The following is a 27,024-nucleotide window of genomic DNA, read 5'->3' as shown; positions in this document are numbered from 1 at the left end:
CAAACATGCTCACCCCCAAAGCACACAGCCGCTAGCTACTAAATAAGAACCTAGGGCCAAATTGTAACCGAATATATTCTTCATTATTTCAGCTATATTTATTATACCACAGTGAACCCCAATTTTGGCCATCATTACTGTCATAGTATTTAGACTGTAAGCTCTTACGATCAGTGTCTTTTCCCTTTTTGTCTGATTGTGATGTTCATTTGTTCTCATTATTTGTCATTTTATGTTTGTCACTTCCCCTAAGGGCCTGTATAGCGATACTCGGAATCCTTCCTGCTTTTTACTATGGAGACACTGTGTGCCGCTGCATGATGCCTCCGTACTCCATAATACAATGCTTCTAGGGAAAAATACCTCCATAGTATAACATACCATGGATGCCACAGTTTTGATTTACGGTTTAGTATAAAATGGGAGGCATACGTAGGTACAGTATGGCCCAAATTATTTTTACGTGTGGCTTATTATAGCTCCATACATCTCAGAGCCGTATTATGGCTGATTATATGAGTCCTAATTGTAAAGAGCTGTGGAATATGTTGGCGCTATATAAATAAAGGTTATTATTACTTGTATTATTATGGTAAAACAAGTGTTTCTCCACCTTTGATTAACTCCAGTGAAAAGATGTCAAATCTTCTTTTATAATGTATCTTCAATTCCTTTTTGTGGTTCTTTTTCAGTCCATTTGTACTTTGTGCTGTGAAAATACATATGTCGTTGGAAACCAGTTAAAAATAACCACTGAAGATATGTTACAAGTACCTTGTTTATTATAGTTGCACAGTCAGCAACTATAAAAACAAAGTATTTATAATACATTTTGACCTGGGACCGGAGGATCGCTTAAAGCGCTGTCTCCTTTAATCCTGGTTGCAATTTAGAGTTCCCAGTATGTCAGACATTACCATGCAGACGAAAACATACCAATTTGCAGAAAAGATTGAGGCGGAACAACGAAAGTAACACATGCCAAGCTATTGATAAAAAAAATGGAAGCCTTCCATTGTAACTTTTCTCCTCTCAGAGAATTTGAGAAAATCGTGTCATTGTCTCAACACACATCTTTGGTGCCACTTAGAGAACCTTAAAGGGGTTTTACGAGTGGATACAAAAAGGGGCCAAGGGGAGAGGTAATGCAATAAAACAAAAAAAGAAGCGTTACTCACCCGCAGATCCCTGGTGTTTCAATGTAGCTGCCCAGGCCTTCCTGCCACTGTTTGTTGACATGACTTCAGTGATGACGTACCTGTATACCCACGTGATCGCTGAAGCCAATCACTAGCCTCAGTGGGTATACGGCACAGGACTGCTGAGGCCAGTGATAGGCTGCAGTGAACACATCGGTATATGGGTACATCATCGCTGCAGCCATGTCAACAAACAGCAGTGGGAAGGGATGTAAAGGCTGTTTTTTCACAGATAAGGAGTTTTCCCAGTTAATAAAAAAAAAAGTGTCCAAGGGAGGAGGGAATGCAATAAAACATCAAACACCAGGGGTACTGTCGGGTAAGTAATTCCTCTTTTTTTGTTTTATTGCATTCCCTCCTCCCTTGGACACTTTTTTTTTAACTGGGAAAACGACTTTAAGGGGTCTTTAGGAAAACTGAAATTGACCATCTGAGTTGGCCATTAGTGAGGCTAGACAAGATAGGTTATCGCTTGGTAGCTATTGATATGTGATGGATTTTGGCTAGGTTTAATACATTTTGTTGATGTTTTATGCAGTACATGATATTTTCATATTTGTTTACATTAAGAGTATTTCACTCTCTCACTTTTGGCTTTTTTGTTTCCTTCTCAATTGTCAGCTATTATCAGAATGTAAAAATATGATACGATATATTATATAATAAATGTGAAAAGCTGTTTTAAATAAAGAGAATGCAAATTTAAAAAAATGCAATATGAATCCTGCCTAAAGAGGCTATCTGTTTTGGAAAACTGCTTTGTATACCCCCAACAATAAGCTGATATATTAATTAGCAATCCATGTAATAATGCACAAACACTCTGGGTCTTCCAGAGCGCAAACTGCTCTTTGCTGGTAGTCAAATCATTTTTAATCTAAATACTAGATAGATATTCACAATTAGTAGATCAAAAAGTGTCACCAGTGAAAATGTTAATTGTTCTTGATCTTTTAGGAGCGCAGTGGAGTCAGCTGTGCAAATGTATAACCATTTGGAAGAACGAGTGCACGCTCTAGTTACTAAGTCCAACCGTAGACTGGAACTTTTGGAGTCAATGTTGAAGATCCAGGAGTTGGAAAAACAGTTTAACCAGGTAAAGACCGTAATGCATAAGTAAAAGACAAATATCATCAATAAATAGAGATTTAAAATATCCATAATAAAAAGGAACCTTTCAGTATTGGCATTAAAATATCAAGATAAATAATAAAATTATAATTAGATTATTGTATAACAACCATTTGAAAAAAACTGAATTAATAATAATTATATTTAATAGATGATACAATGATATTCTACTTTTAACTCACTCCAAAGTTAAAGGGGTTGTAGAAGACTAGAAAAACTGCTGCTTTCTTCTAGAAACAGCACCACACCTACTCATGGGCGGTGTCTGGTATTGCAGCTCAGCTCCATTTAAGTAAATGGGGCTGAGCTACAATACTGCACACCACCTATGGACGTGTGGGGAATTTTATATTGAATTTTAGTGTTTTGTGGTTTTTAAAACATTAAACAATCAGAATACTTCCTTTTGTGTGTGTATTAATGTGTGTATATCCACAGGAAAATGCAGTCAATGCCATGTGTGTCTACTACTGTACAACCTCTTTAACTCCATGTTTGCCCCCACAGCTCAGTTCATGGATGGATGGAGATGGAGAAAATCAGTTATGTGAGATGGACACTATGGAATGGTCTTTAGAAACTTTGGAGAAGTATCACAAAAAGTTTAGGGAATTTTTTCTCCAAGCAACAGTAAGTATTCCATATAAATATGAAAATAGACAATTTATATTCAGTAGACTAATCTCACTACCTATTACCAAACTTCTGCACATGATCAATAGACCTTTGAGCCCAGAATTGGTATAAGTTGGATTGACCTTTAAAAGGCTTGGGTGACTTTTTGGGTCAATTTCACCAATCTTTCAGTTAAAGTTAGCATTTTGGTACTAATTTATTTTTATTAAAGCTTCTTACTTACAGGTGCATTACAACCATGGGCTGGTCCTACTGGATGATGCAAATAAGTTTAGCATGGCCATGTTTCCAGAGATGGATTATTTCAAGGTTATAAGAGGAGCCTTCCAAACCAAACTAAGCAGCTTCTACATAAATGTTGAAAGACAGAAGGAAGAACTGGAGAAGCTTCTAAATCTGTACAAGTTTTGTGACAAGGTATATAAGTATTTATGAGCATGCTTTAGTTATTACTTCGGTCATCAGATATATATCATTAAATAAAATAATGAGCTGAGTTATTGATATGTAGCATGACTATAATATATGGATTTCCTAAAATCTCCTCCTGATGTTTTCCACCAGATTATACAGCTTACCATGAGCTGCAGCCGCTATGTGGGACAACTGAAGATGGCCGAACAAAGGCTTTGCCAGCCAGACACCCAGCAGTGCCTGGAGACCTACCTTCAGAGACTAACAGAGGAATTGTCAGATGACAAATTTCAGGAGATGAAAGAAGAATCCTACAAACTAAGCAGTTGTAGGGGACTGGCTGTTTGGAATGAGACCTGGCTCAAATGTCAGGAAGCTAAACAACTTATAGAAGAAACTTTAGAAAAATGTAAAGATGAGCAAAGTGCAGCCTTAACCTGGCACAAGGATGCCACATTGTCCTCTAGCGTCAGTAACAAAGGAGAAGACACAATGGTTAGTTTCTCAAGTGAAGTTCCACAAAGAAGCCGAAAGGAGGAAGATGAATTCAGGCCGCGGGGCAACATGAGGTCTGCAGAATCAACAGTAATTAACTGCTGTAGTTTTGGTCTCCATGCTGGTTCCATGGGTCTATTTCTTAAAGCCTCTAGAAGTCAAAGAAATGCAAGAGCAGCACCAGAAACTTTGATTTCCCAGGGATGTTCTACCAGTGAAGAAACAAAAAACAACAATGGGTCTGACCCAGAGAACACTGAGCTAATGGCTCAGAACTCCAACAATGAAGCTCTAGAGATTTTACATACTCCCAGTCCAAAGCTTCCTAGATCAACCAATGTACAGTCATCCTCTGCAACAAATGCAGACCATTTCACATGGGTATCCTATGGCAGGGCCAATAGTGATGACTCGAGCATTCTGAGTGACAGTAAAATGAAGCAGTCAGGAAGAAGATGTGTCCTTTCTAGGCATGCCAGCTTCTCCACAGGGGACTCAGGTTCACATTACTCAGAAAGTTCTTCAGCCATTTCTCCCTTGCTACCAATGGAACCACTTACCCCTCGTATGCCTTGGATGAGAAGAGCCATGACTGAATCATCTAGGGATAGTGACTGGACAGCAAAGTTTAACTTTGCGTAAGTGAAGCTAGTGTTATTTTTCTGCTGTCGACATTAGGTCAGAATATGTGGCCAGCTTTCAATAATGCACCCATAGATATATAAAATCAAATTAGATCACATGTCCCCAACGGAGATATAAAGTATTTTGCAAGCTCTGACATAAATAAAGAGGTTGTAAAATTTGGGGAGTTCGGTATTAGTAAGTTGAGGCTTTGGTACGTGTTGCAGATAAAATAGAACTTTAGGCCGAATGTGGTGTTTTGACATGTGATACGACACCAATAGCCTGCTATGTGCCCATACTGTACCTCCATATGCCTACGATTCAGAGAAACACAGAGGTTTCTTTCTCACGGTTTCCGTAGGAATACGCTTCTAGCAATGGGGTTCCTTGCGCCCACTATTGGGCCACACCTCCATCTATACAAATTATGTCCACTTATAATTGCATCATTTATATGGTCTAATATGTTATTTTTTAATCAACTCATAAGAAATAGACCCTAATGGCAAGTTATTGGCTCTAAAGTCAGCTCCAAATAGGGTTTTCTTCAGCTGGACCTTTGGGCCATTACATTGCAGATCCTAGGCCCAACAGAGGATCTTCTGGTACACTGATTGGCCAGTCCAACCTGTCTTAGAACCTGTGTGTTAGAAGAATATGGTGTCTCATGGAGGTACCATATATTAGCACACAACGTGCCTACATACATATCCCTAATACTGTCTCGTAGGGACTCCATGTGCCATAGTACAGATTCCGCACATGCAGTTTTGCCATGTGTATGGCCAGTTTCACAGTTAATTGTGCTAACTTGACCATACTTAGTGCTTAGAAACTTTTCATCGTTTGGTGACACTCTGGAGCATCAGTGAACATATTTCAAATAATTTTCATGACATTAAACTCTTTTCTTTGTTTTATATAGTAAGCTTCACCGAATAATGGAAGAGCTGCTTGCCACAGAGAGAGACTATGTATGTTCCCTGGGTTATGTTCTTTCCCATTACCTGAGTGAGATGGATCAGCCAGATCTCCCACCTGCCCTACGTGGACAGCATGCTGCCATATTTGGAAACTTGGAAAAACTCTATGAATTCCACAGCCATATTTTCCTGCAGGAACTTACAAGCTGCAGAAGGGACCCGAGTCACGTGGGACGCTGTTTTCTAAAACATGTAAGTGAATTCCTCAAACATTTTCATCAAGGATTCATTTGTTCAATCATTTGTCTAAAGAGGACCTGTGCCCTTTCCTGATATGTCTCTTTAACCAAATACTCTTTCTCCGACTCCTGCATTGTGTCGTTCCTCTGTTATTCCTCCTGTAAATGTATGAATAAATTGAAAACTGGATGTTACCATTCCCCTTGTCAATGAGCCATGTCCCTATAAACTATGACACTGAAGAATCAGTGATGAAAGTGTCATACTGTATAGGGACACACAATGCAGAGTTCTAAGAAAAGATGCTCTATTATTGTTACTTCATTAGCAATACCAGTATTTACTAAAACAGATAATGTAAGAAGAGCTGACAGATCTATATAAGTTAACATTTGTTTATATTACAGAAGGAACAGTTTGGACTTTATGCTTTTTACAGCAAGAACAAACCTCAATCTGACCGACTACTACAGGAACATGGGGCAACATTTTTCAAGGTATGGGCAAGACAACGTCCTGAACAAATTTAAAGAAAAAGGATGAATTGTTAGCTACAATAAAACTTAATTTACCTGGTAAATTTATTTTTATCATCAATATTATTTTTCTAATAATTCTAATAAATATGGAAATAGGAGATAGAGGAAAGTGTGGATTGAATATTGCCTACCTTTGCCATTTCTTTACCTTCAGTTTATTGCCAGTTTGCAATTGACATCCTCCTGGCTGTTCTACATCACTAGCAGCCTCCCCCAACTTTTGCAGATGCGCCGTTTCGGACTAGACCTCGCTGCACGGTGCCTGACCATGGAGTACAAGGCAATGGCACATCCGAGAGAGCTGGAGGAGACTGATAGTGATGTAGAACAGACAGGAAGATGTCAATAAAGCATGGAAAGGTAGGTTTGGAGTCAGGACTGTGTGACTCTTCAGGATAGTGGCACCGCCCAATGACCCTTTAAAGAGTAATTAACATACAGTGTGCGCTTTTTTTTTAAAATTTAACTTTATAGATTTTGCTCCATCTGAAAAAACATACAGGGGAATGTTTGTAAATATTGTCAGGTCATGTATTACCGCATGGTGGCATTTCAAGGGGTTAAATCTACCTGACAGGTTCCCATTAAATAGACAATGAATTGCAACAAGTCCATCTGCCCTGCAATTTTGTTATTATAAATATATCCTATATAATTACAGCACCAAAACCAAGCTCTGACGTATATACAGCACCAGAACCAAGCTCAGTTCATATATACAGCTCCAGAACCAAGCTCAGTGCATATATACAGCACCAGAATACAAAACTCAGTACATAAATACAGCGCCAGAACAAAGTTTAGTACATAAATACAGCACCAGAACAAAGCTCGGTACATAAATACAGCCCCAGAACCAACCTCAGCACATAAATACAGCACCAGAACCAATTTCAGTACATATATACAGCACCAGCTCAAATACAGCTCAGTACAGAGATCATTCGCAAATTCAGTGTAACCCCTGCCATATAGGTTTATACTGCGTAAAACGACAGCTTCTAGCATGGCCCGAACAATGGTAAGGATATGCCGGGAGTTGCTGTTTCACAGAAAAAATATCATACCATCCATCATCTCGCTGCAGATCATACAGTGACTACAGTACTGATTAGAGGCAGACTGAACATATACATTGAGTGATTCACAGATGATGTCTTCTCATATTCTAGACGTTCTTTTTTTTAATTTCTTCTCCATCCGGTCTAGACCTCATAACGACATCTCCCTGCCATGGCCAATTTCTGCAGTTTGCTTCTCAGAGGTCTTCAACTTCTCTTGTTTCAAACATTTCCGCACCTATAAACGAAGATAAAATTCTCATGGTGCCACACACTACGCCCCTAAATAATATTGCCATGCACTGCACCTCTGATTATAATAGCACTATACAATGTGTCCATTATTATAATAGCACCATACACTGTGTCCCTGATTATAATAGTGCCATACACTATGTCCCACACACACACAAAGTGCCCCCTGTAGATAGTGCCCCCTGTAGATAGTGCCCCATATAGCTAGTGCCCCTTCATAGTGCCCCCTCATAGAACTCCCTGTAGATAGTGCCCTCTTATAGACCCCCTATAGATAGTGCACCCTCATAACTCCCCCTGTAGACAGTGCCCCCCATACATAGTACCCCCTATAGATAGTGCCCCATAGAGCCTCTTGTAGATAGTGCCCTACATAAATAGTGGCCCCCATAGATCCACCTGTAGATAGTGCCCCACATACAGCCTCCTGTAGATGCTGCCCCCCAGAGTCCCCTATATATAGAGCCCCCTGTACATAAAGCCCCCCTGTAGATAGAGCCCTCTGTAGGTAATGCCATTTACACTGGTAACTGAAAAAAAAAAACCTTTACATACTTACCTGATCCTGCTCCCGCATCGTCCTCTAGCAACGCAGGCCTGGTCTCTTCTGACCAAGTCTGCTGGAGCTGAATGACGCAAGCGAAACGATGATGTCATCATGCCACTTGCATCATTGAAAGGAGCTTAATGGCAAGGCAAGGAACAACCTTGCCCTGCCATTCAATGCCTTTCAATGACACAAGTGGCGCGATGACGTCATCATACTGTTGCATCATTGAAAGGCGCTGAATGGCAGAGCAGGACATTGAAAGGCACTGAATGGCAGTACCTTTCAATGATGCAAGCAGTGTGATGACGTCATCGCACCACTTGCATCATTAAAAGGCGCTGAATAGCAGGGTAAGGAACTAATGTTCCTTTCCCTGCCAGAGCTAGTGGCCCATGTAATTGTACCTGTGTTCTATAGAAGCAGATACAATTATATTGCAGGAGGGGGTGGCTCACCTCGCCTCATGGATGGTGCGGCCCCGCCTGCTGTGTACATTCGCTGAAATGGGGCTGAGCAGCAGTACCAGATAGGGGCACAAGGACATCATAGGCCATCAGATATAACCTGGAAATCCTCTTTGAGACATTGCATTGCTGTATTGTGATTTTGCATGATCTTGTGAGCTTAGGCTGACATTCATGCCAATTTGTGCTATTTCCCCAGAGGAAGCAGCAGGAGTTGGGAGACAAGATGGATCTCTCCTCCTATCTTCTAAAACCCATCCAGCGTATCAGCAAGTACAGTCTGCTCCTGCAGGACATGGAGTGGGAGTGCAAAGGACAGAGTACAAGGGAGGCAGAGCTAAAAGCTGCACGGGAGGTTGTCAGATTCCAGTTACGTCACGGGAATGATCTGCTTGCCATGGATGACATTCAGGATTGTGACGTAAGAAATGTTGATAAAGGACAATATCAGATTTTTTTATATATATATATCCAACACACCGGCGGGAGAACATACCATATGGGCAATTTGGACAGTTGCTCGGGGCCTAGTAGTCAAGGGTGCACACTGTCACATTAAGAACTGCTTCCTACTTTCTATTATGGCTGCATGTAAGTCACTGAGAAAATAAATTTCATGACTCTCAATTACTGATAGATTCCTTTAGATACTTAAGGGGGATGCTCAATGCTGAGCTATTCAAGAGCAAGGGGCCAATATACTGTTCTTGCGCTAGGGCCAGGGGTGTAACTAAGAAAGACTGGGCCCCATAGCAAACTCTTGACTGGGTCCCCCCAGGTGCCACACACAGCCCCCCTTATATATAGTGCCCCTGTAGATTGTGCCATACAGCCCCCCTGTAGACAGTGCTATACAGCCCCACCTATAGACAGTGTCACACCCCACTTGTAGATAGCGCTTCCATCTCCCCCTTGTAGATAGTGCCATACAACCCCCCCCCCTGTATATAGTGCCATTATGCCCCCCTCTGTATATAGCGCTATACAGCTCCCACTGTATATAGTAGCACACAGCCCCCCTCCCTTCTATATAGTGTCACACAGCCCCCTCTTAGTAGATAGTGCCACACATCCCCCTGTAGACAGTGCTATACAGCCCCACCTTGTAGATAGTGCCATACAGCCCCTGTCGATATCACCATAAAGCCCCCCCTGTATATAGCGCTAAACAGCTCCCACTGTATATAGTGCCACACAGACCCCTGTAGATTGCGCAACACACAGCCCCCTGTTGATAGAGCCACAGCCCTTCCCTTGTAAATAGTGCCATACAGCCCCCTTGTAGATAGTGCCAGACAGCCCCTCTTAGTAGTGCCACACAGCCCCTTGTATATAGTGGCGGAATGTTGCTGCGCCATGAAGATGTTTCTTGCTCTTGCTATGTAGTTCTTCTTGAACCCTCTCATTGGATTTACAGACGGTCTACCGGAGCTGAGTGTTACTTATGCTTAAACTGTACATTAATATATAACACTATCGGACGCATTTGCTAATTATATGCTTAGGAGTAGTGCTTCTGTTAACTACTTCCTACCATTTAGATAGTTGCTGGAAGAAGTGGATACGAAACTCAACATTTTCCTCTTTGGTTGAGACACATGTAATATTCTAAAGTACTGTACTGCTATTTACACGGAACTTAAATTGGTCTCAATGTTCACTCATGCTGTATTGCTGTAGGGCTATGTGATGGCCCTGTTCGGATTTGTTGGGTCCAGCCTGGGACGACATGTCACTCCTCACCATTGTATGGTGGTTGTTGATAATTGAACTCACCACGGATTACTATATTGCTTATATGTAATTGTGGGCTCTTTCCATTCATACTTTATCCACCTGTAATATACAGGTTCGGAGATGCTGGATGTTGGATAGATGGAGCAATAGTCTGTGTACAGTTCCTAGTTTATCACAGATAGCCACAAATCTCCATCAGTTAGACATACCATCTAGTCTCTGAGGAGATTTCCAAGTTCTGCTGTTTGTTCTATTGTTTACTTGTTTTAACTTTATTTCACAGTGTATGGTGTCCTTGAGTATATTGTGATAGTAGATTCGCGCACGCGGTCCATAAGTGATATGTCTACAGGAAACGCATTTGATGCCTGATACGGTTAGGTTTATGCAAAAAACGTGGATACAATGGTCAGCTCATACCACACAATCCTCATACTGCAGAGGTTTCTCCATACTTATTCATAGGTCCCTAAGGTGGGAGCCGGGGGTCTTGAGGAAAGACCCAGACGGCCGCTATATTTTTGTACATGCTTGGATTGAATGTCACCCTTATGTTCTCTTAGGTATATATATCCCTCCCACACAATCCTTGGCAGTCTTATATGAGGCGGCCAAATTTGCCTCTGCATATCCTCAAGCAAAGGTTATATGTATGGGAGATTTCAATACCATAGCTAACCCTATACTGGATAAATTTAGGATGGTAGGTGCGATTGACCCCCAATCCTTACCTAGGTCTTCTCTCCTATCATTGTTCTTAGAAATTGGATGGCATGACCTTTGGAGACATCTTTGGCCCGAGGTAATGGAATATACCTGCTACACACCAGGGAGAAACTCACTGTCCCATTTAGACTATATCTGTGGTAATTTGAAGACCTGTTTAACACTCCAGTCTATTTACCCCGTGCATTTTCTGACCACTCACCTATTCTAGCTCGCATGGAGGCATACCAGAGTAGGGTTAGTTCAGCATGTAGAAAGATACACCCGTTCTGGTTAACACAATTTACCCATCAGGACCGTATCCCAGATCAGCTACAAATCTATGATCAGGAAAATGCGAATGATCCTAATCACTCCGCTTACTGGGATGCACAAAAGGCATACCTACGGGGCTGTCTCTAGTCCTCTATTTCCTATGTCAAAAGGAAATCGGTAAAAAGAGAGAACAAACTGGCTAATACCTGTAAAATCTTAGAGGCAACCTACATTTCTGACCCATCAGACAGCAATAGAGTTACTTGATTACTGGCGGGCCTGCTATGCCTGACTGAAAAGAGTAAGCGCAGAATGTTTTTCACTAGTCAGAAATATTTCGAACAGGGTAACCAATCGAGTAGCCTGCTGGCACATTTAGTTCATCAGAATACTTCATCGCCAGCTATTTTAAAGCTCAATTGTCCTAGTGGCTCTATTCTAAGCTCCACATCTGATATACTTTCTGCATTCTCTGACTTCTATAAAGACTTATATCTATCTAGATTTGATAAATCAACAGCTGATCTGATTAGCTATTGTGACCTTGCACCATGTCCAAATATAACTAATGATCAAAAACTTAAACTTGACAGCCCTATTACTGCAGAAGAGATAGCTGAAGCATTGTCGGCCATGTCCAAAGGGAAGGCCTCGGGCCCGGATGGCATACCTTTAGAAGTTTACCTGAAATACCAAGCACAACTAATTCCAGAACTGCTTAAAACGTACCGAGCATCCTTACTTGCATAGACTCTACCGGACTCGTTTTATGAAGCCATAGTAGTTGTTATACTAAAACCGGATAAAGATCCAATGGATTGCGCCTCATATAGACCAATAGCGTTATTTAACGTTGATTATAAAATACTAACAAAGGTTTTGGCGAATAGGCTCAACGGCATTATGACTTCTATCACACACTCTGATCAGGCTGGGTTTTATTTCAGGGAGGAGTAGATCAGATAACTTGAGCAGGGCACAAGTTTTTCCCCAAATTGCATTGAGACAAGGAGAGGACTGGGCTTCGGCTCTATAGATGCGGCCAAGGCCTTTGATTCCATTGAATGGCCATATTTACTGCATATTCTTCATAAGTTTGGATTTGGACCTGTGTTTAGACAATGGATTGCCATCTTATGTCGCCATCCCAGAGCGGCTATCTCTTTGAATGGACAACTCTCCCCATATATTAATCAGGCACCAGGCAAGGTTGCCTGATATCTCCATTATTATTCGCTATCGCTATAGAGCCCCTGGCTATTTTACTCAGAAATTATTAAATCTTTAGAGGTATGCCTCTTAGCTCTGGAGAAGACCGTGTAGCCTTATATGCCGACGACATGCTATTGTTTTTGTCTTCTCCAGATGGATCATTGAATAGGGCAATGACAGTTATTAACCTATTTAGAGAATACTCTGGTCTACACCTTCTGTAAAAAGGGCAATATATAAGAAAAAAAGGGCATTTGAAAAATACAAATCTGAGGGTATAGCTGTAGCCTCTGTAAATTATAAAATCTGTAAAAAGGTAATAAAATCAGCAAAAATACAAAATGAAAGGCAAGTGGCCAATGATAGTAAAACAAATTCCCAAAAATTGTTCAAGTATGTAAATGCAAAAACGCCAAGGTCTGAACATGTAGGACCACTAAATAGTGGTAATGGGAAGTTGGTGACAGGGGATCAAGAGAAGGCAGAGTTACTAAATGGGTTCTTCAGCTCTGTATATACAACAGAAGAAAGAGCAGCTGATGTAGCCGGTGCCAGTGCTGTTAATATATCAGTTGATATATTAATGTAGGCTGAATGTAGATATGGTGCTAAGTTAAATAAAATAAATGTACACAAGGCCCCAGGACCAGATGGGTTACACCCTAGAGTTCTTAAAGAGCTTGGTTCAGTTATTTCTGTCCCCCTCTTGATAATATTTAGAGATTCTCTTGTGACTGGTATAGTGCCAAGGGACTGGTGCAGGGCAAATGTGGTGCCTATTTTCAAAAAGGGCTCCAGGTCTTCCCCGGGTAATTATAGACCAGTAAGCTTAACATCCAACATGGGGAAAATGTTTGAGGGTCTATTGAGGGACTATATATAGGATTATGTGACAAAAAATAGTATTATAAGTAACAGCCAGCACGGTTTTACTAAGCACAGAAGTTATCAAACCAACCTGATTTGTTTTTATGAAGATGTGAGCAGAAGCCTAGACAGAGGGGCCGCTGTGGATAAAGTGTTTTTGGACTTTGCAAAGGCATTTGACATTGACCCTCATAGATGTCTAATGGGTAAATGAAGGATTATAGGTTTAGAAAATATAGTTTGTAATTGGATTGAGAATTGGCTCAAGGACTGTATCCAGAGAGTTGTGGTCAATGATTCCTACTCTGAATGGTCCCCGGTTATAAGTGGTGTACCCCAGGGTTCAGTGCTAGGACCCCTATTATTCAACGTATTTATTAATGATATAGAGGATGAGATTAATAGCACTATTTCTATTTTTGCACCAAGCTATGTAGTATTGTTCAGTCTATGGAAGATGTTCATAAATTGCAAGCGAATTTGAACACACTAAGTGTTTGGGCATCCACTTGGCAAATTAAGTTTAATGTAGATAAATGTAAAGTTATGCATCTGGGTACCAACAATCTGCATGCATCATATGTCCTAGGGGGGGGCTATACTTTGGAGGCACTTGTTGAGAAGGATCTGGGTGTACTTGTAGATCATAAACGAAATAACAGCATGCAATGTCAATCAGCTGCTTCAAAGGCCAGCAAGATATTGTCGTGTATTAAAAGAGACATGGACTCGTGGGACAGGGATGTAATATTACCACTTTACAAAGCATTAGTGAGGCCTCATCTAGAATATGCAGTTCAGTTCTGGGCTCCATTTCATACAAAGTATGCCCTGGAGTTGGAAAAAATACAAAGAAGAGCAACACAGCTAATAAGGGGCATGGAGAATCTAAGTTATGAGGAAAGATTAAAATAATTAAACCTATTTAGCCTTGAAAAGAGACGACTAAGGGGGTACATGATTAACTTATATAAATATATGAATAGCACATACAAAAAATATGGTGAAATCCTGTTCCATGTAAAATCCCCTCAAAAAAACAAGGGAGCACTTCCTCCGTCTGGAGAAAAAAAGGTTCAACCTGCAGAGGCGACAAGTCTTCTTTACTGTGAATCTATGGAATAGTCACCGCAGGAGCTGGTCACATCAGGGACAGTAGATGGCTTTAAAAAAGGCTTAGATAATTTCCTAGAACAAAAAAATATTAGCTCCTATGTGTAGAAATTTTTCCCTTCCCTTTCCCATCCCTTGGTTGAGCTTGATGAACATGTGTCTTTTTTCAACCATACTAGCTATGTAATTATGGAACTATGTGACATATTAATTGGGACAAGTCATGTCTGATGTATTTCTCCCTGCTCATAAATACTATGGAGGACTCGTTGTTATCTGGCTTGAGAGTGGTTTCCAGATTTAAATACCTGGGTATTAATGTCACTAGATTGGACTCTGACATGGTACAGACAAATGTTGATCCTCTGATCCCCCTGTTTAGCGATAAATTCAGGATTTGGTCGGCCCTACCCCTCTCAGTGGTGGGTCGTATAAATCTTATTAAGATGTGCTTATATGTCTTACAACATATATTTGTACATATCCCCATGTCGTTCTTTAAAGCTATGGATTCACAAATTATTACATTGATTTGGTGGTCTTCTAGATCTAAATTGCAATTGGCAAAACTGCAAAGCCATAAGGATCTGGCAGTTATGGCTCTTTCTGATCTGTATCTATACTATCTGGCTGGTCACCTTAAATACTTGGACTCCTGGGTGTCCCCTGGGGAACCAGTAGGTTTGGAGAAATGTTTAGCAAGTTACTTGGGATTGCCTAATTTATGACCTGTACTAGATCCTTTAGTTCCACTTGGAAGACAATCCTTACCAATTGATAAAGTGGCTGCAAAGTTTGGGACACAGCATTAAAGATCTCCTGGCAAGACCAGATAATAGCGTAGACACCCCTATGGCACAATAACGCAATGAATCAGTTGAGTCACTCACAGGATGATGAATTTTGGTCGCGACTAGGTATTTATATAATTGGTGACCTATTTGAAAACAATGTTATGTTATCTTTCACCCAGATTGAGGAGACCTATCGAGTTCCACGGGAAGCCTTCTATAAATATTTACAATTGTGCCATTCATTACAGGTCCAGTATAGTAGTAGGGTCATTTCAATCACCTCCTATCCTTTAATTGGTATTATTATGAGATCATAATAATGAGGCTTAATCTCCTCCATCTATTCCTTCCTCCTTCACGCAAAAGCAGCTTTTCCAGCATTGGATAGGTGTCAGGAGCTGATTCCATCCCTGGATGAGGAATCCAGATTGAATCTATTAGAATCCCATGGAGTTATCTCACAGCGGTCCGTCTCCACAAAATGTGTAGGAGAACTAGTCCTCAATGTCACAGATGTTCATATAGCCCTGCAGGTTTCCAACATATGATATGGGATTGTCCTATGATTCAAGACTTCTGGACTTGGGTCACTACCTTGCTCTCACAAATATTGGATGTCCCGCTGATGCTGGACCTGGGTGTCTGTTTGTTTGGGTTGGTTGAGGAAGGGCTCTGCTCTAAACACCTTTGCACATGTCTTAGAGAGACCCTGTTTATGGCCAGAAAGGTGATAGCCATTAGATGGATGAATAATCGATCCCGTACTAAATCTATGTGGATTCGACTAGTAAATTCTATAATACCTTATGAATGCATAGTTTACATTAATAGGAAATGCCCTGAAAAATTTCACTGGGTGTGGCACCGTTGGTGACAGTCTGACCTTACGTCTTATTCTGGTCCAGAATTTTCAACGGCTCTTAGAGCGATTACTATATAAAGAGTGATGCACGGTCTCTTTACCTATTTCGGTACTTGCGGGCTGTGAATGGAGCTCCTCCTTATTATTTAATGGCTGATTACTATAAGACCTGTATATATAGTTTCTTCTTCTAGAATGCCGCTTGCCCCGAATATTATTATAGGGTTTATTCTGATAATAAAGTATGCCACGCACTGTATATTTCACTTAAGAGTTACATGTTCTTGTAATGTATTGATATTTTACTATCATCATAACACGCTCTTCTGTATTATCAATGGGCATGTCCACTGTACGGAGGCCCAGAAGTTTATCGTGCTTTTGTGTTTATATGATTCCTTCAATAAACTGAGTTTAAAAAAATTGGTAAATCATGACCCATATGAAAAATTGTAATCACTTTCCAAATAGTCATACAGTATGTGATATTGCCCACTCTAACATTTTAAATAAGCTACATAGCCAACATTTCCTTATGGCAAAGCTTATTCCTCTAGCATCCAGCACCGGACCACATTACATACCAGTTGCCATATGGGGTATCCTGTAGAGAGCTATCAAAAGACACCTGACCCCCTTTTCGTCGTAGACTTTTTTAAAGGCCTTCTAAATATGTAGTTTTGTGCCGTAGCCTCCATGCAAATGTTTCTGCTTTGTGGTTCATTTTAATTTTTGAGTGAAAGTTTAGTTTTGCAGGATTTGTTCCTCACAGCCCCTTGAAAGATAGCAGGAGATAGCTGACAGGCAGGTTTCAAATTCCCCGTGAAATTAAGCGAGAAAGATGCAATATCAAGAACGTCAAAGCATTTATGGCTATTAGAGTTAAAGTGGATTACCAGTGTGCGAGAGGGGACATTAGGGAGAGCCAGACGTCTTGAGCAGATAGAGTAACTGCTCGGAACACAGCGGTGGGAGACAGGAGGAGGAATGAGATTAATCACATACACGCAGCGATGGACTGGGGCGCATCGGAGGCATCACACAGGGACGTAGACAAAGTACAGGATTATATAGAAGCTGCTGTGGTAGAGCATCATTTACAATAGGAAGAAATCCCATGCTTAGGATGGAGAAACTGAGGTCAACAGGGGGTAACCAGGCTACTCATTCTAGTACAAATGGCTCCGAAAGTCTCTTGTCCATCAACATCCTGAATTACATGTGTCAAATATGCTACACCTGTATCCAATGTGCTTCCTGTCACGGACTTCATGTCACTTGTCACTAAATCTTAACATCAGCATCTGCTGCAGCTTGAATGGTTTCTGTCTGAAATGAACAATCCCATAAGCCCTGGCCTTCAGCTGCAAAGCATGCTACTAGATTTTCTCTGTGTCCATAACATGAGATTGCCTATATATTGCTTTCATTTGGAAAAGTAATAAGTATAGCTCCCCCTTTTCTATCATATGGACAACTGGATATGAATTATTGGGATTTTGTTATGAGCAATGCAGAGATATTTCGTTCAGATGGGAACAGCAAAAAAATTTACCACCCAAGCAAAATAAAGTTCTGCTATTTTCTTTAATGTTGAGTCTTCTCCGATCACCGTTTACATGCAATCACTATGATCATGTCATGGAAATGTTTGTATATGTTAGGTAATAGTCAAATCTGACAGATCTGGATGACTTCACCAAAAAGCCGATCACCCCATTATAGTAATAGGGGACATCTCTGGTGAGAAAGATCAGGGCAGGGGATAGGGAGGAAAAATCTCCATCCAAATCTAACTCGAGTTTTTTGAGTTGAGCACCTCTGGCAGCACCATTTCTTTGCCGCAGTGTGCCACATCTTTGCAGAGATTCTGCCCATGCTTCAACACATTCTGATTCCCAAACAGACAAAAATGTGCAGTGCAAGAGCATGGAGTGTGTATACTTTATTGTGGGCAGTGTAACTGCTACTATATGTCTAAATGAAAAATTCTGGATGGCATTGCCATTTAAGGGGGAGGTGCAATATCCCAATAATCCACCTAAGTTGTCAGAAAAGTTTGAATCCTAAGTTATCAGAAAAGTTAGAATTGCTGCCCATGCTTGGGGGTCATGAGATCATCCATGCTGTCATAATAATTATTCTTTAAAAATGGCGCCAACCATACAATGGAGGCTGTATGACTCTGCCCTCTTATAACCTCACTTTATTGTAGAATTTCCCAACCTTTTTAAGCTGCCTGTACCACTAAATGCTTGACCCGAGAGCAAAAATTAATTTGCTCTTAGTATGGTTTTGACCCCAGTCCAAGGTTTAATAATGCTTTGTCATCCATGGTGTAATTGGTGCACAATAGTGCACAGCTGAGGAGCTACAAGCAGGGGCCTTAGAGCCACTAGTTGGGGAACACTACTTTATAGTAGAAAAAAACAAAATTTCCTCGGGTTTTAAGATGTGTGACTAATCTATAAAATTGACTAATATATTGTTGTTTTACTCACCCAACTACAACCCAAACTATCTATCTTGCTGTTGGAGATAACCTTTAGGAGAAGCATACTTATAGTATTTTATTATACTCATCGAATCTCACACACTAATATGTAAGACTCGAGTTGTATGGTTGCTTCAGCTTAGGAAAATTCGACTTTTATACTTCGGGAGCTTTCAGTTGAACAGGGTTAGAATTCAGTAGATAATTTTTATCAAGTGAGAACAAATGCTACATGTAGGTTGTTGGAAAAAATAAAAGCTTTAGAAAGCTTGTGTTACCACACAGAAGCCATCTCCAAAGACTTTATTGTCAGTAAGCAGATATTCAACACATGATTGACCAATGGGGCCTATAGATTACCATATATATGCACAGAAACCCAATCTGGTGGTGGTGTCTGGTGATTTATTGTAGAGCAAGGAGCCAGGTTCAAGATCTTCAGTTGATGCCGTTTGCATCCCAAAGAGAGAAATGGGTAAGGAGGCCAGTAATGGTCAAGTTCCGTCCAAGCTTTTTATGAGTCATTTGATGTTGTACTTGTTTTGTGGCCTAGTAAAAATGTAATATTGCTGTGGGTGACCAGTTGCATTTCAGATAAAGAAGTAATATGTGTAATTCATGCTATGCTATAAGAGGAACTTGGGGCGTGCATTGATACCCTATTTTCAAGAATGGCTCAAGTGCCATCAAAATTGATGGATATTTCTATTCATCTCTCCCCATGATTGTACGCACTGTTTTTTTGTGTGTGATCTATTATTTTTGTGTATAGTTATATTTTTCTGCATAACTCAGTCTTCATGATTATCAGTCCATGAACCAGACAGTGAAATTATTAGGCGTGAGCATCCAGTCCTTCATTATATACATGACAGTTACTTTATGTGATGGATAGTCAATTTCTTGTAATATAGCTAAAGATTATACTCTGCACCTGACAGCTGAGATGTTTCCCATTTTCTTTGAATTGTTATACTGAGCTCTTCTAGTCGAATAAATGTAGACAACTTCAATGTTGTAGGATCCTAGGTGATAAGTTTCATTTTACTGCTATATTCTATTTATTTTATTGTCAGCTTTTTTTTAAACATTTATTTCAGGTTAACCTAAAGGAACAAGGACGACTACTGCGTCAAGGAGAGTTTGTGATCTCCTATAAAAAAAGAAAGTGCCTCAGAAGGGTCTTTCTGTTTGAGGATCTAATTCTTTTCAGCAAAACCAAAAAGGCAGCATCAGGAAGAGAGATCTTTGTGTACAAACAGTCCTTCAAGGTAATGTCCATTGTTCCTCATCACTAGATACTGTATATAAGTACTTCACTTGGAAACATTATATGACTTTCACATCCCAGAAGTTATTTCACAAGGTCGCTAGAGATCTCAGAAAATCCTTCTTCTTTAGTCCACATACCTGGACACTTCCCTATCATCTTAAATGGGAATTTTGTTGGCCATTATGACTAAAAGCTAAAGACAAGTGGCCCAGTCAATACATAATCATCATCTCTGTGGGTGATCATTATTAGTTGGATCTGCACATGCTGGGTTTGGTTACCTGGAATCTCACACTGTGGGAATCTCCAATGTCTTCCCACTAGGCTAACTCCAGTGCACAAATTCAGAGTACTATATTCATGAGCCATCTTTGAGATTGCATTTGAAATATCCCCTATGCTGGATGGAGTACCACTAATAGTCCAGTAGAGGTTGCGGACTCCTGGCTTATGAAAATGCTGCTTAATTGGCTTGAACTGGAAATAGTCTTCTAAAAAAACACTGGAAATCTCAGCAGTTCAGATAAATAAGACTTTGAGGGTAGAAGAGGGACCTAGAAGAGGGAACTAAGATCAGGCAGTTGTTGAGTAACACATTATAGTGACAATAGTAGCACCAACAATATCTTGATGTGATAATGTTCCGATGAAACTGATGCAGAAATTTTAGCATCAAAAGTAATTTCTAAATAAACTTGATTTTATTGTATTTGTTTACATACTTAGACTTCGGAGATTGGCCTCACTCACACACTGGGAGGCAGTGGACTATGTTTTGAGATCTGGTTTAGAAGAAGGAAATTGGAGGACACATACACTTTTCAGGCTCCATCTCCTGATATCAAGGAGGCCTGGACTGGGGACCTGCAGAAGATTCTTTGGGACCAGGCTATTAAAAATCGAGGTAAACGCTGTTACAGCGGTAATCATAAGTAATATGTAAGTAAGTTCATATCTTACACATTACATTGCTCTTTTGACTTTTAACATTGCATGGTTCTTTGAATTTGGAGCACCATTGATTTCCAAAACAAAGACCCCCACTTATCACCTATTCACTAAACTAAGAGGTCAAGGCACCTATTAGAGTGCATGTACCACATCAAAGGGGTTTGGCATTCTGTGGAGCGCTGCTGCCCTATAGTGTTCAGAATCTGTAGGAGTCTGAAGTAAAAACCCCCGCCTATGCTATCTTCTGACACATCTATTTATTTGAATTCACCATTAAGAATATTGCCTCTTTGACTTTCCCCTTCTTTGATTTTTTTTCCCCTTTCCTCGTGTTTTGGGCCAGGTATCACTACCGCTCTAGCACATTTGCAGAGCACCAGCTAGTTCAGGCACATTTTAATTCCCTTCACAATTAGTATAATTACACTTCTCTAAGCACAATTCAAGAATAACAGCATGGCAGGACAAAACAATTCTTTATCGGACACAACCTGTACTGGACCCTTATTGTCACGTCTTGTAGTCTCTAGGTGCTTAGTTTTTCCATAATTTTTCTGCAGAAGTGCGCAGACAGGAAAGAGCATTCTCCGGTTTGGGATGCAAGCCATTCACTGACATCCAACCAAGTGAGGCCGCCATTTGCAGTAGAGCCATCCCCTTGACTGGTAATGGAGGTACAGTGATCAGTAATCAGATTCTTACATTTGTGTGAATTTCATATTCAGTGAAAGCAGTGTAGAACATAATGTAAATTATTCGATGTTACATAAACTCCTTCTTAATATTTGTCTCTTCCTGCACTAGATGAAAATCTTCATTCCACCCCTTCTGTTGCTTTACCATTCCCAACGTCCCCTCCACCACTCCGCACCATGTCAGTAGGCTCTCGAAGCAGTGCTAGCAGTGCTGTGTCTCTTGGAGGGTGCTCTTCTACCTCATCTGGTCGTGGTTCTCTCAGCCCCCTACAAGGATGTCCTGGATCTGAGCCGCCATGGAGATCCTGTAGGGCTGAGCCCTCCCATGATAAGGAACCCAGTGTTTTCCTAAGTAAGTCTAAAGTAAAGGAATACAAAAACCATCCAGGGAGACACTGTAAATAGACCCTATGGTATATTTAACCCTGGCATACCCAATTTCAATATGGAAATTGTCAAATAATGCCTGGGAAAAATACTAGGTAATGGTTTACCTGAGTAACAATGATCCAAGGTTGAACCATTGATCCTGCTAATCAGCAACTCACAGTGATGGAAAATGTATAAAGCCCACCACAACATGTGGTGGTGCTACATTGTAGTAACAAAGTCAATCATGTAGCCGTAGCTTCAGGCTGACAATACACATACATTAATTCATGTCTGCTAAAACTCAACAAGGCCAAACTTTATTTCCCATATCCCAGATTCCTGGCTTTGCGGGGATTCATTCTTTTCAGATTCTTCACCTACATTACCTTTTTAATGGAACCCTCCAAATATTGTGCCATCCCCATTTTATACAAGTTTACTATACGAAGTGCCATATGGTGTAGATGTATGATTCTTTTAACATGTTCTCATTTTTCTTCCCTCTTTATTTCAGCTGCCAGTTCTGGTTCTTCAGAAGGAAGCGTTAGTGGATTTAGCTCACCAGAGTCAAGCCATATACCTGTGACCCATATAAATACATGTTATCCCTTGGAGTGCTGGCGCCCCCTACATGTTATAGACAAGCCCCCGGAAAAAAGCATCCCGTGAGACACAGAATCTACACAAACTTGTCTACTTAATAAAATATCTATATTTATGTTCCCTTCATTTATATATGTAAATAAATATATTACATTCTAGTGGACATTCAAATATTTTAATGTCAAATGGCATAGGACCATTATACCAAATATCCTTTATTGTGTTGGAGGAAACTGCAGACTCTGATGGTCATTTATTAAAAGTACAAATCAAGATACAAAGAATGTGTATTATTGTGTATTATATGCCCATTTTGTCACAATGGGGCTTGACTACATTTCTTTATTTTCTTACAATGCGGCTCATTCCATCTCTAGTTATGTCTTACATTATCTTTATTTCATGCCTATAAAACCATGCTTGTCTCATTCGCGTAAAGCTGAACTTATGATGATGATATCTACTGGCATTATACAATGTGTATGTTATGTGTATCCACTAACCATCTATTAAGGGAGAAGAGTTTAAAATTTGTAACAGACTTCCAAATTCACTTCCCAGGAGCCAACTTCAGGAACTACGACAGGCAGATCTTTCAGGTGGGTCACTCCTTTTATCATTAGATCTCTATTTAATAGTAGATGGTTTGGTGGAGAAGCATGATTAAATCAGGCTTTATTTAAGTCCGTCCGCACCTACAATGAAAGGCAAGCGTCAAGCACCAGGATTGAAAATAATGTATTCTGTAGTTGGCTAAAGAAAAGAATATGCCGTGGTTTGGCCCCTCAGGTTGATCAGGGAATCTCTAAATGTTCATGTCATTTTGCAGTCAGGAGATGACTCTATACACTGACTGACTGATTTTTACATATCCCACTAATACCAGTATTGATCATTTTGGATGGTTATTATAAGGTGTATGATTTACTTTAAGGCATTAGTTACGCAGTAGAAAAATACGTCTGAAATTACGGAGCCTGAAAACAGCTCCTGATTTTCAGACGTTTTTGTAACTACTTGCGTTTTTCGCTGCGTATTTTACGGATGTTATTGGAGCTGTTTTTCAGTGGAGTCAATGAAAAACGGCTCCAAAAACGTCCCATGAAGTGACATGCACTTCTTTGACGCGGGCATCTTTTTACACGCCGTCTTTTGACAGCGACGCATAAAAATACACCTCGTGGGAACAGAATATCGTAAAACTAATTGCAAGCAATGGGCAGATGTTTGTAGACGTATTAGACGTTTTTTTCAGGCGTAATTCGAGGCATAAAACGCCCGAATTACGTCTGAAAATAGGCCGTGTGAACATACCCTAAAAGTTATTGTATAGAGGCAGCATGACCGAAGTCAAATAATAATTTATGTAATTTTGCAGCGTGTCTTAACTACTGTCAACACTGTCTAGACTTCCAAAATCTACACTTACATGACTTGCCGCTATGTTGCAGCATCCTGTGATTTCATTTCCTATAGCAAAAATGACTAAAATGTGTCTGGTCATCAAGACGTCAAGGGTATTTTTAATAATTTTGAACCCATGGGATGAAAACAGTTTAGAGACTCAGTGGCCATGAAAAATATGGTATGTATCCCCTAGCCAAAACCAATTATACATACGTATGGCTGCAGAGTATTTCAAGTTCTACACATGACCCAGAATAATCTCTATTCTTTACCATGACCCTGAATAATCTCCATTCTTCACTATGACCCTGAAAAATCTTCATTCTCCACAATGACCCAAAATAATCTACATTTTTCACCATGACCCTGAATAATCTGCATTCTCCACCATGACCCTGAATAATCTGCATTCTCCACCATACCCTGAAAAATCTTCATTCTCCACCATGACCCTTAATAATCTGCATTCTCCACCATGACCCTAAATAATGTCCAATCTCCACTTTGAACATTAATAATTGACATTCTCCACCATTACCCTAAATAATCTCAATTCTCCACCATACTCTAAATAATTTCCATTCTCCATCATATCGTGAATAATTTTCATTATCCATCAATACCCAGAATAATCTCCATTCTCCACGATCACCCTCAATAATTTCCATCTTCCACCATGACTGTGAATAATCCGCATTCTCCACCATTACCCTGAATAATCTCCATTCTCCACCTTTACCCTGAATAATTTCCATTCTCCACAATTACCCTAATAATCACAATTCCCCACCATTATCTAAATAATCTGTATTCCACACCATCACCCAGTTTACAGACTGCTATTTAGGGCAGTAGGAGACTATCAATAGACTCAATAAGTATGTGGCTATTGAATTTCCCTAGCAACCCTTAATTTTACCATATTATACTAATTTAGACCAATGAGATTTTAACTGGGATTTTTTTAACATCATTTACAAAAATTCCACTGGGATGCAATCTATACATTGCCATTCTGTATTCAGACACGACAGAGTGGGTGCCTTTAGACCAATGATCATTTTTTTTTTCCCGTCAGCCAAGAAGCTGATCTACGGCCCCAGTCAGTAGGACATTTAACAATGACACGAAGGACATAATATAATGTATTGCTGTAAGAACAGACCAAGATCATATACATAATGTATTTCATTTCTTCAACTACTTTACATGATGGAGAAGCAATTGGGCTGTCAAACCTTATCCTATCTATCCTGTACTGTATATTTTATCTCTAACATTGAAGCCTTTATATAGAGGAGCATAGGTATAGGGCTGGTGCAGAGGTAGCAATTGCAATTGGTGCACTGGTGCCAAAGGGATCCCAAAAGTCCCTCTGCCACAAAAGAAGACATCAGTGTTATAAATGGCACATGGTAGGTGGGTGCAGGGGCGGATTAAGGGTACCAAGGGCCCCGGGAACTTTTTCAAGTCTTGCCCCCCCCCCCCCAAACTCTGAAGACAGAACTTTGAAGACGCTGTACCATATATTTGCAGATTTCTGTTTAGGCGGACACAGATCTGGCACGGTTTTGAATTAGCTGTAAAAGCAGAATGAGCCATATAGAAGAGAAAAAGCACAATACTTTGAGACACTAAAGAGGTCAGGAGCTTTATAACTTTTATTTTTGCGTCAATGGAGTGGTGTATGAAGGATTATTTTTTTGCGGGACGAGTTGTAGTTTTTATTGGCACCATTTAAAGTACCATATAATGGGTGAATTGGAAAAAACTGAGATTCCTCAATGGTTTTTTGGGTTTACTTTTTACTGTATATATTTACCTTCTCTTAAGGTAAAAGTAGATTTTAACATCTACTTTTACCTTAAGAGAATGTAAATATATACAGACCCAGAATCAAGCTCAGTACAAATATACAGACCCAGAACCAAGCTCAGTTCATTTATGCAGCAACAAAACCGAGCTCAGTAGATATATACAGCACCAGAACAAATACAGTTCAGTACAGAGATCATTTGAAAATTCAGTTTAACCCCTGCTGTATAAATTGATACGACATAAAACAATAGCTCCCAGTATAGCCTAAACAACGGTTAGGTTATGATGGGAGTTGCTATTTAAAATAAAAGAATGCTGTCATCTCGCTGCAAATCATACAGCGACGACAGTACTAATCAGTCACAGGGAGAATAAAAATTTACATTGAGTGTCTCACAGGTGATGTCTCAGATTCTTTTTCGTTCTATTTCTCTTTTTTTTCTCCATCCGGTCAAGACTTCTTCCGGGCTCGGCCCATTTCTGCAGTTTGCAGCTCAGATATCTTCAGCTCCTCACTTTTCCAACATTTCCGCACCTATAAATGAAGATTACATTTCTCATGATGCCACACTCTATGCTTCTAAATATAATAGAATCATAAACTGTGCCCCTGAATATAATAGTACTATACACTGTGCTCCTGAATATGATAGTACTATACACTGCCCCCCTGAAAATAATAGTACTATACACTGTGCCACTGAATATAATAGTACTATACACTGTGCTCCTGAATATAATAGTACTATACACTGTACTCCTGAATATAATAGTACTTTACACTGTGCTCCTGAATATAATAGTACTATACACTGTGCTCCTGAATATAATAGTACTATACACTGTACTCCTGAATATAATAGTATTATACACTGTGCTCCTGAATATAATAGTACTATACACTGTACTCCTGAATATAATAGTACTATACACTGTACTCCTGAATATAATAGTACTATACACTGTACTCCTGAATATAATAGTATTATACACTGTGCTCCTGAATATAATAGTACTATACACTGTGCCCCTGAATATAATAGTACTATACACTGTACCCCTGAATATAATAGTACTATACACTGTGCTCCTGAATATAATAGTACTATACACTGTGCTGCTGAATATAATTGTACTATACACTGTACTTCTGAATATAATAGTACTATACACTGTGCCACTGAATCTAATAGTACGATACACTATGCTCCTGAATATAATAGTACTATACACTGTGCCCCTGATTATAATAGTACTATACACTGTGCTCCTGAATATAATAGTACTATACACTGTACTCCTGAATATAAT

At 39.9% G+C, this 27,024-nt stretch overlaps 1 protein-coding gene across 1 annotated transcript in view; it reads left to right on the top strand.

Moving 5' to 3' along the window:
• Positions 1–22,734, top strand: part of KIAA1755 (KIAA1755 ortholog) — a 45,397-nt gene extending 22,663 nt beyond the window's left edge. The window contains exons 9-20 of the mRNA XM_075846805.1: positions 2,157–2,295; positions 2,838–2,960; positions 3,192–3,383; positions 3,531–4,513; positions 5,428–5,677; positions 6,073–6,162; positions 8,734–8,955; positions 19,695–19,865; positions 20,594–20,771; positions 21,379–21,492; positions 21,623–21,865; positions 22,400–22,734. Of these exons, the coding sequence (XP_075702920.1) occupies positions 2,157–2,295; positions 2,838–2,960; positions 3,192–3,383; positions 3,531–4,513; positions 5,428–5,677; positions 6,073–6,162; positions 8,734–8,955; positions 19,695–19,865; positions 20,594–20,771; positions 21,379–21,492; positions 21,623–21,865; positions 22,400–22,554 (2,860 nt within the window). The 3' untranslated portion in view covers positions 22,555–22,734. The remainder of the gene's footprint in view (positions 1–2,156; positions 2,296–2,837; positions 2,961–3,191; positions 3,384–3,530; positions 4,514–5,427; positions 5,678–6,072; positions 6,163–8,733; positions 8,956–19,694; positions 19,866–20,593; positions 20,772–21,378; positions 21,493–21,622; positions 21,866–22,399) is intronic.
• The last annotated feature ends 4,290 nt before the right edge of the window (positions 22,735–27,024 follow it).

This window comes from Rhinoderma darwinii, chromosome 13 (genome assembly GCF_050947455.1).
Source record: "Rhinoderma darwinii isolate aRhiDar2 chromosome 13, aRhiDar2.hap1, whole genome shotgun sequence".
Lineage (NCBI taxonomy): Eukaryota > Metazoa > Chordata > Amphibia > Anura > Rhinodermatidae > Rhinoderma > Rhinoderma darwinii.
The sequence above is the reverse complement of the archived record's forward strand: the minus strand, read 5'-3'. Positions and strand labels throughout refer to the sequence as shown.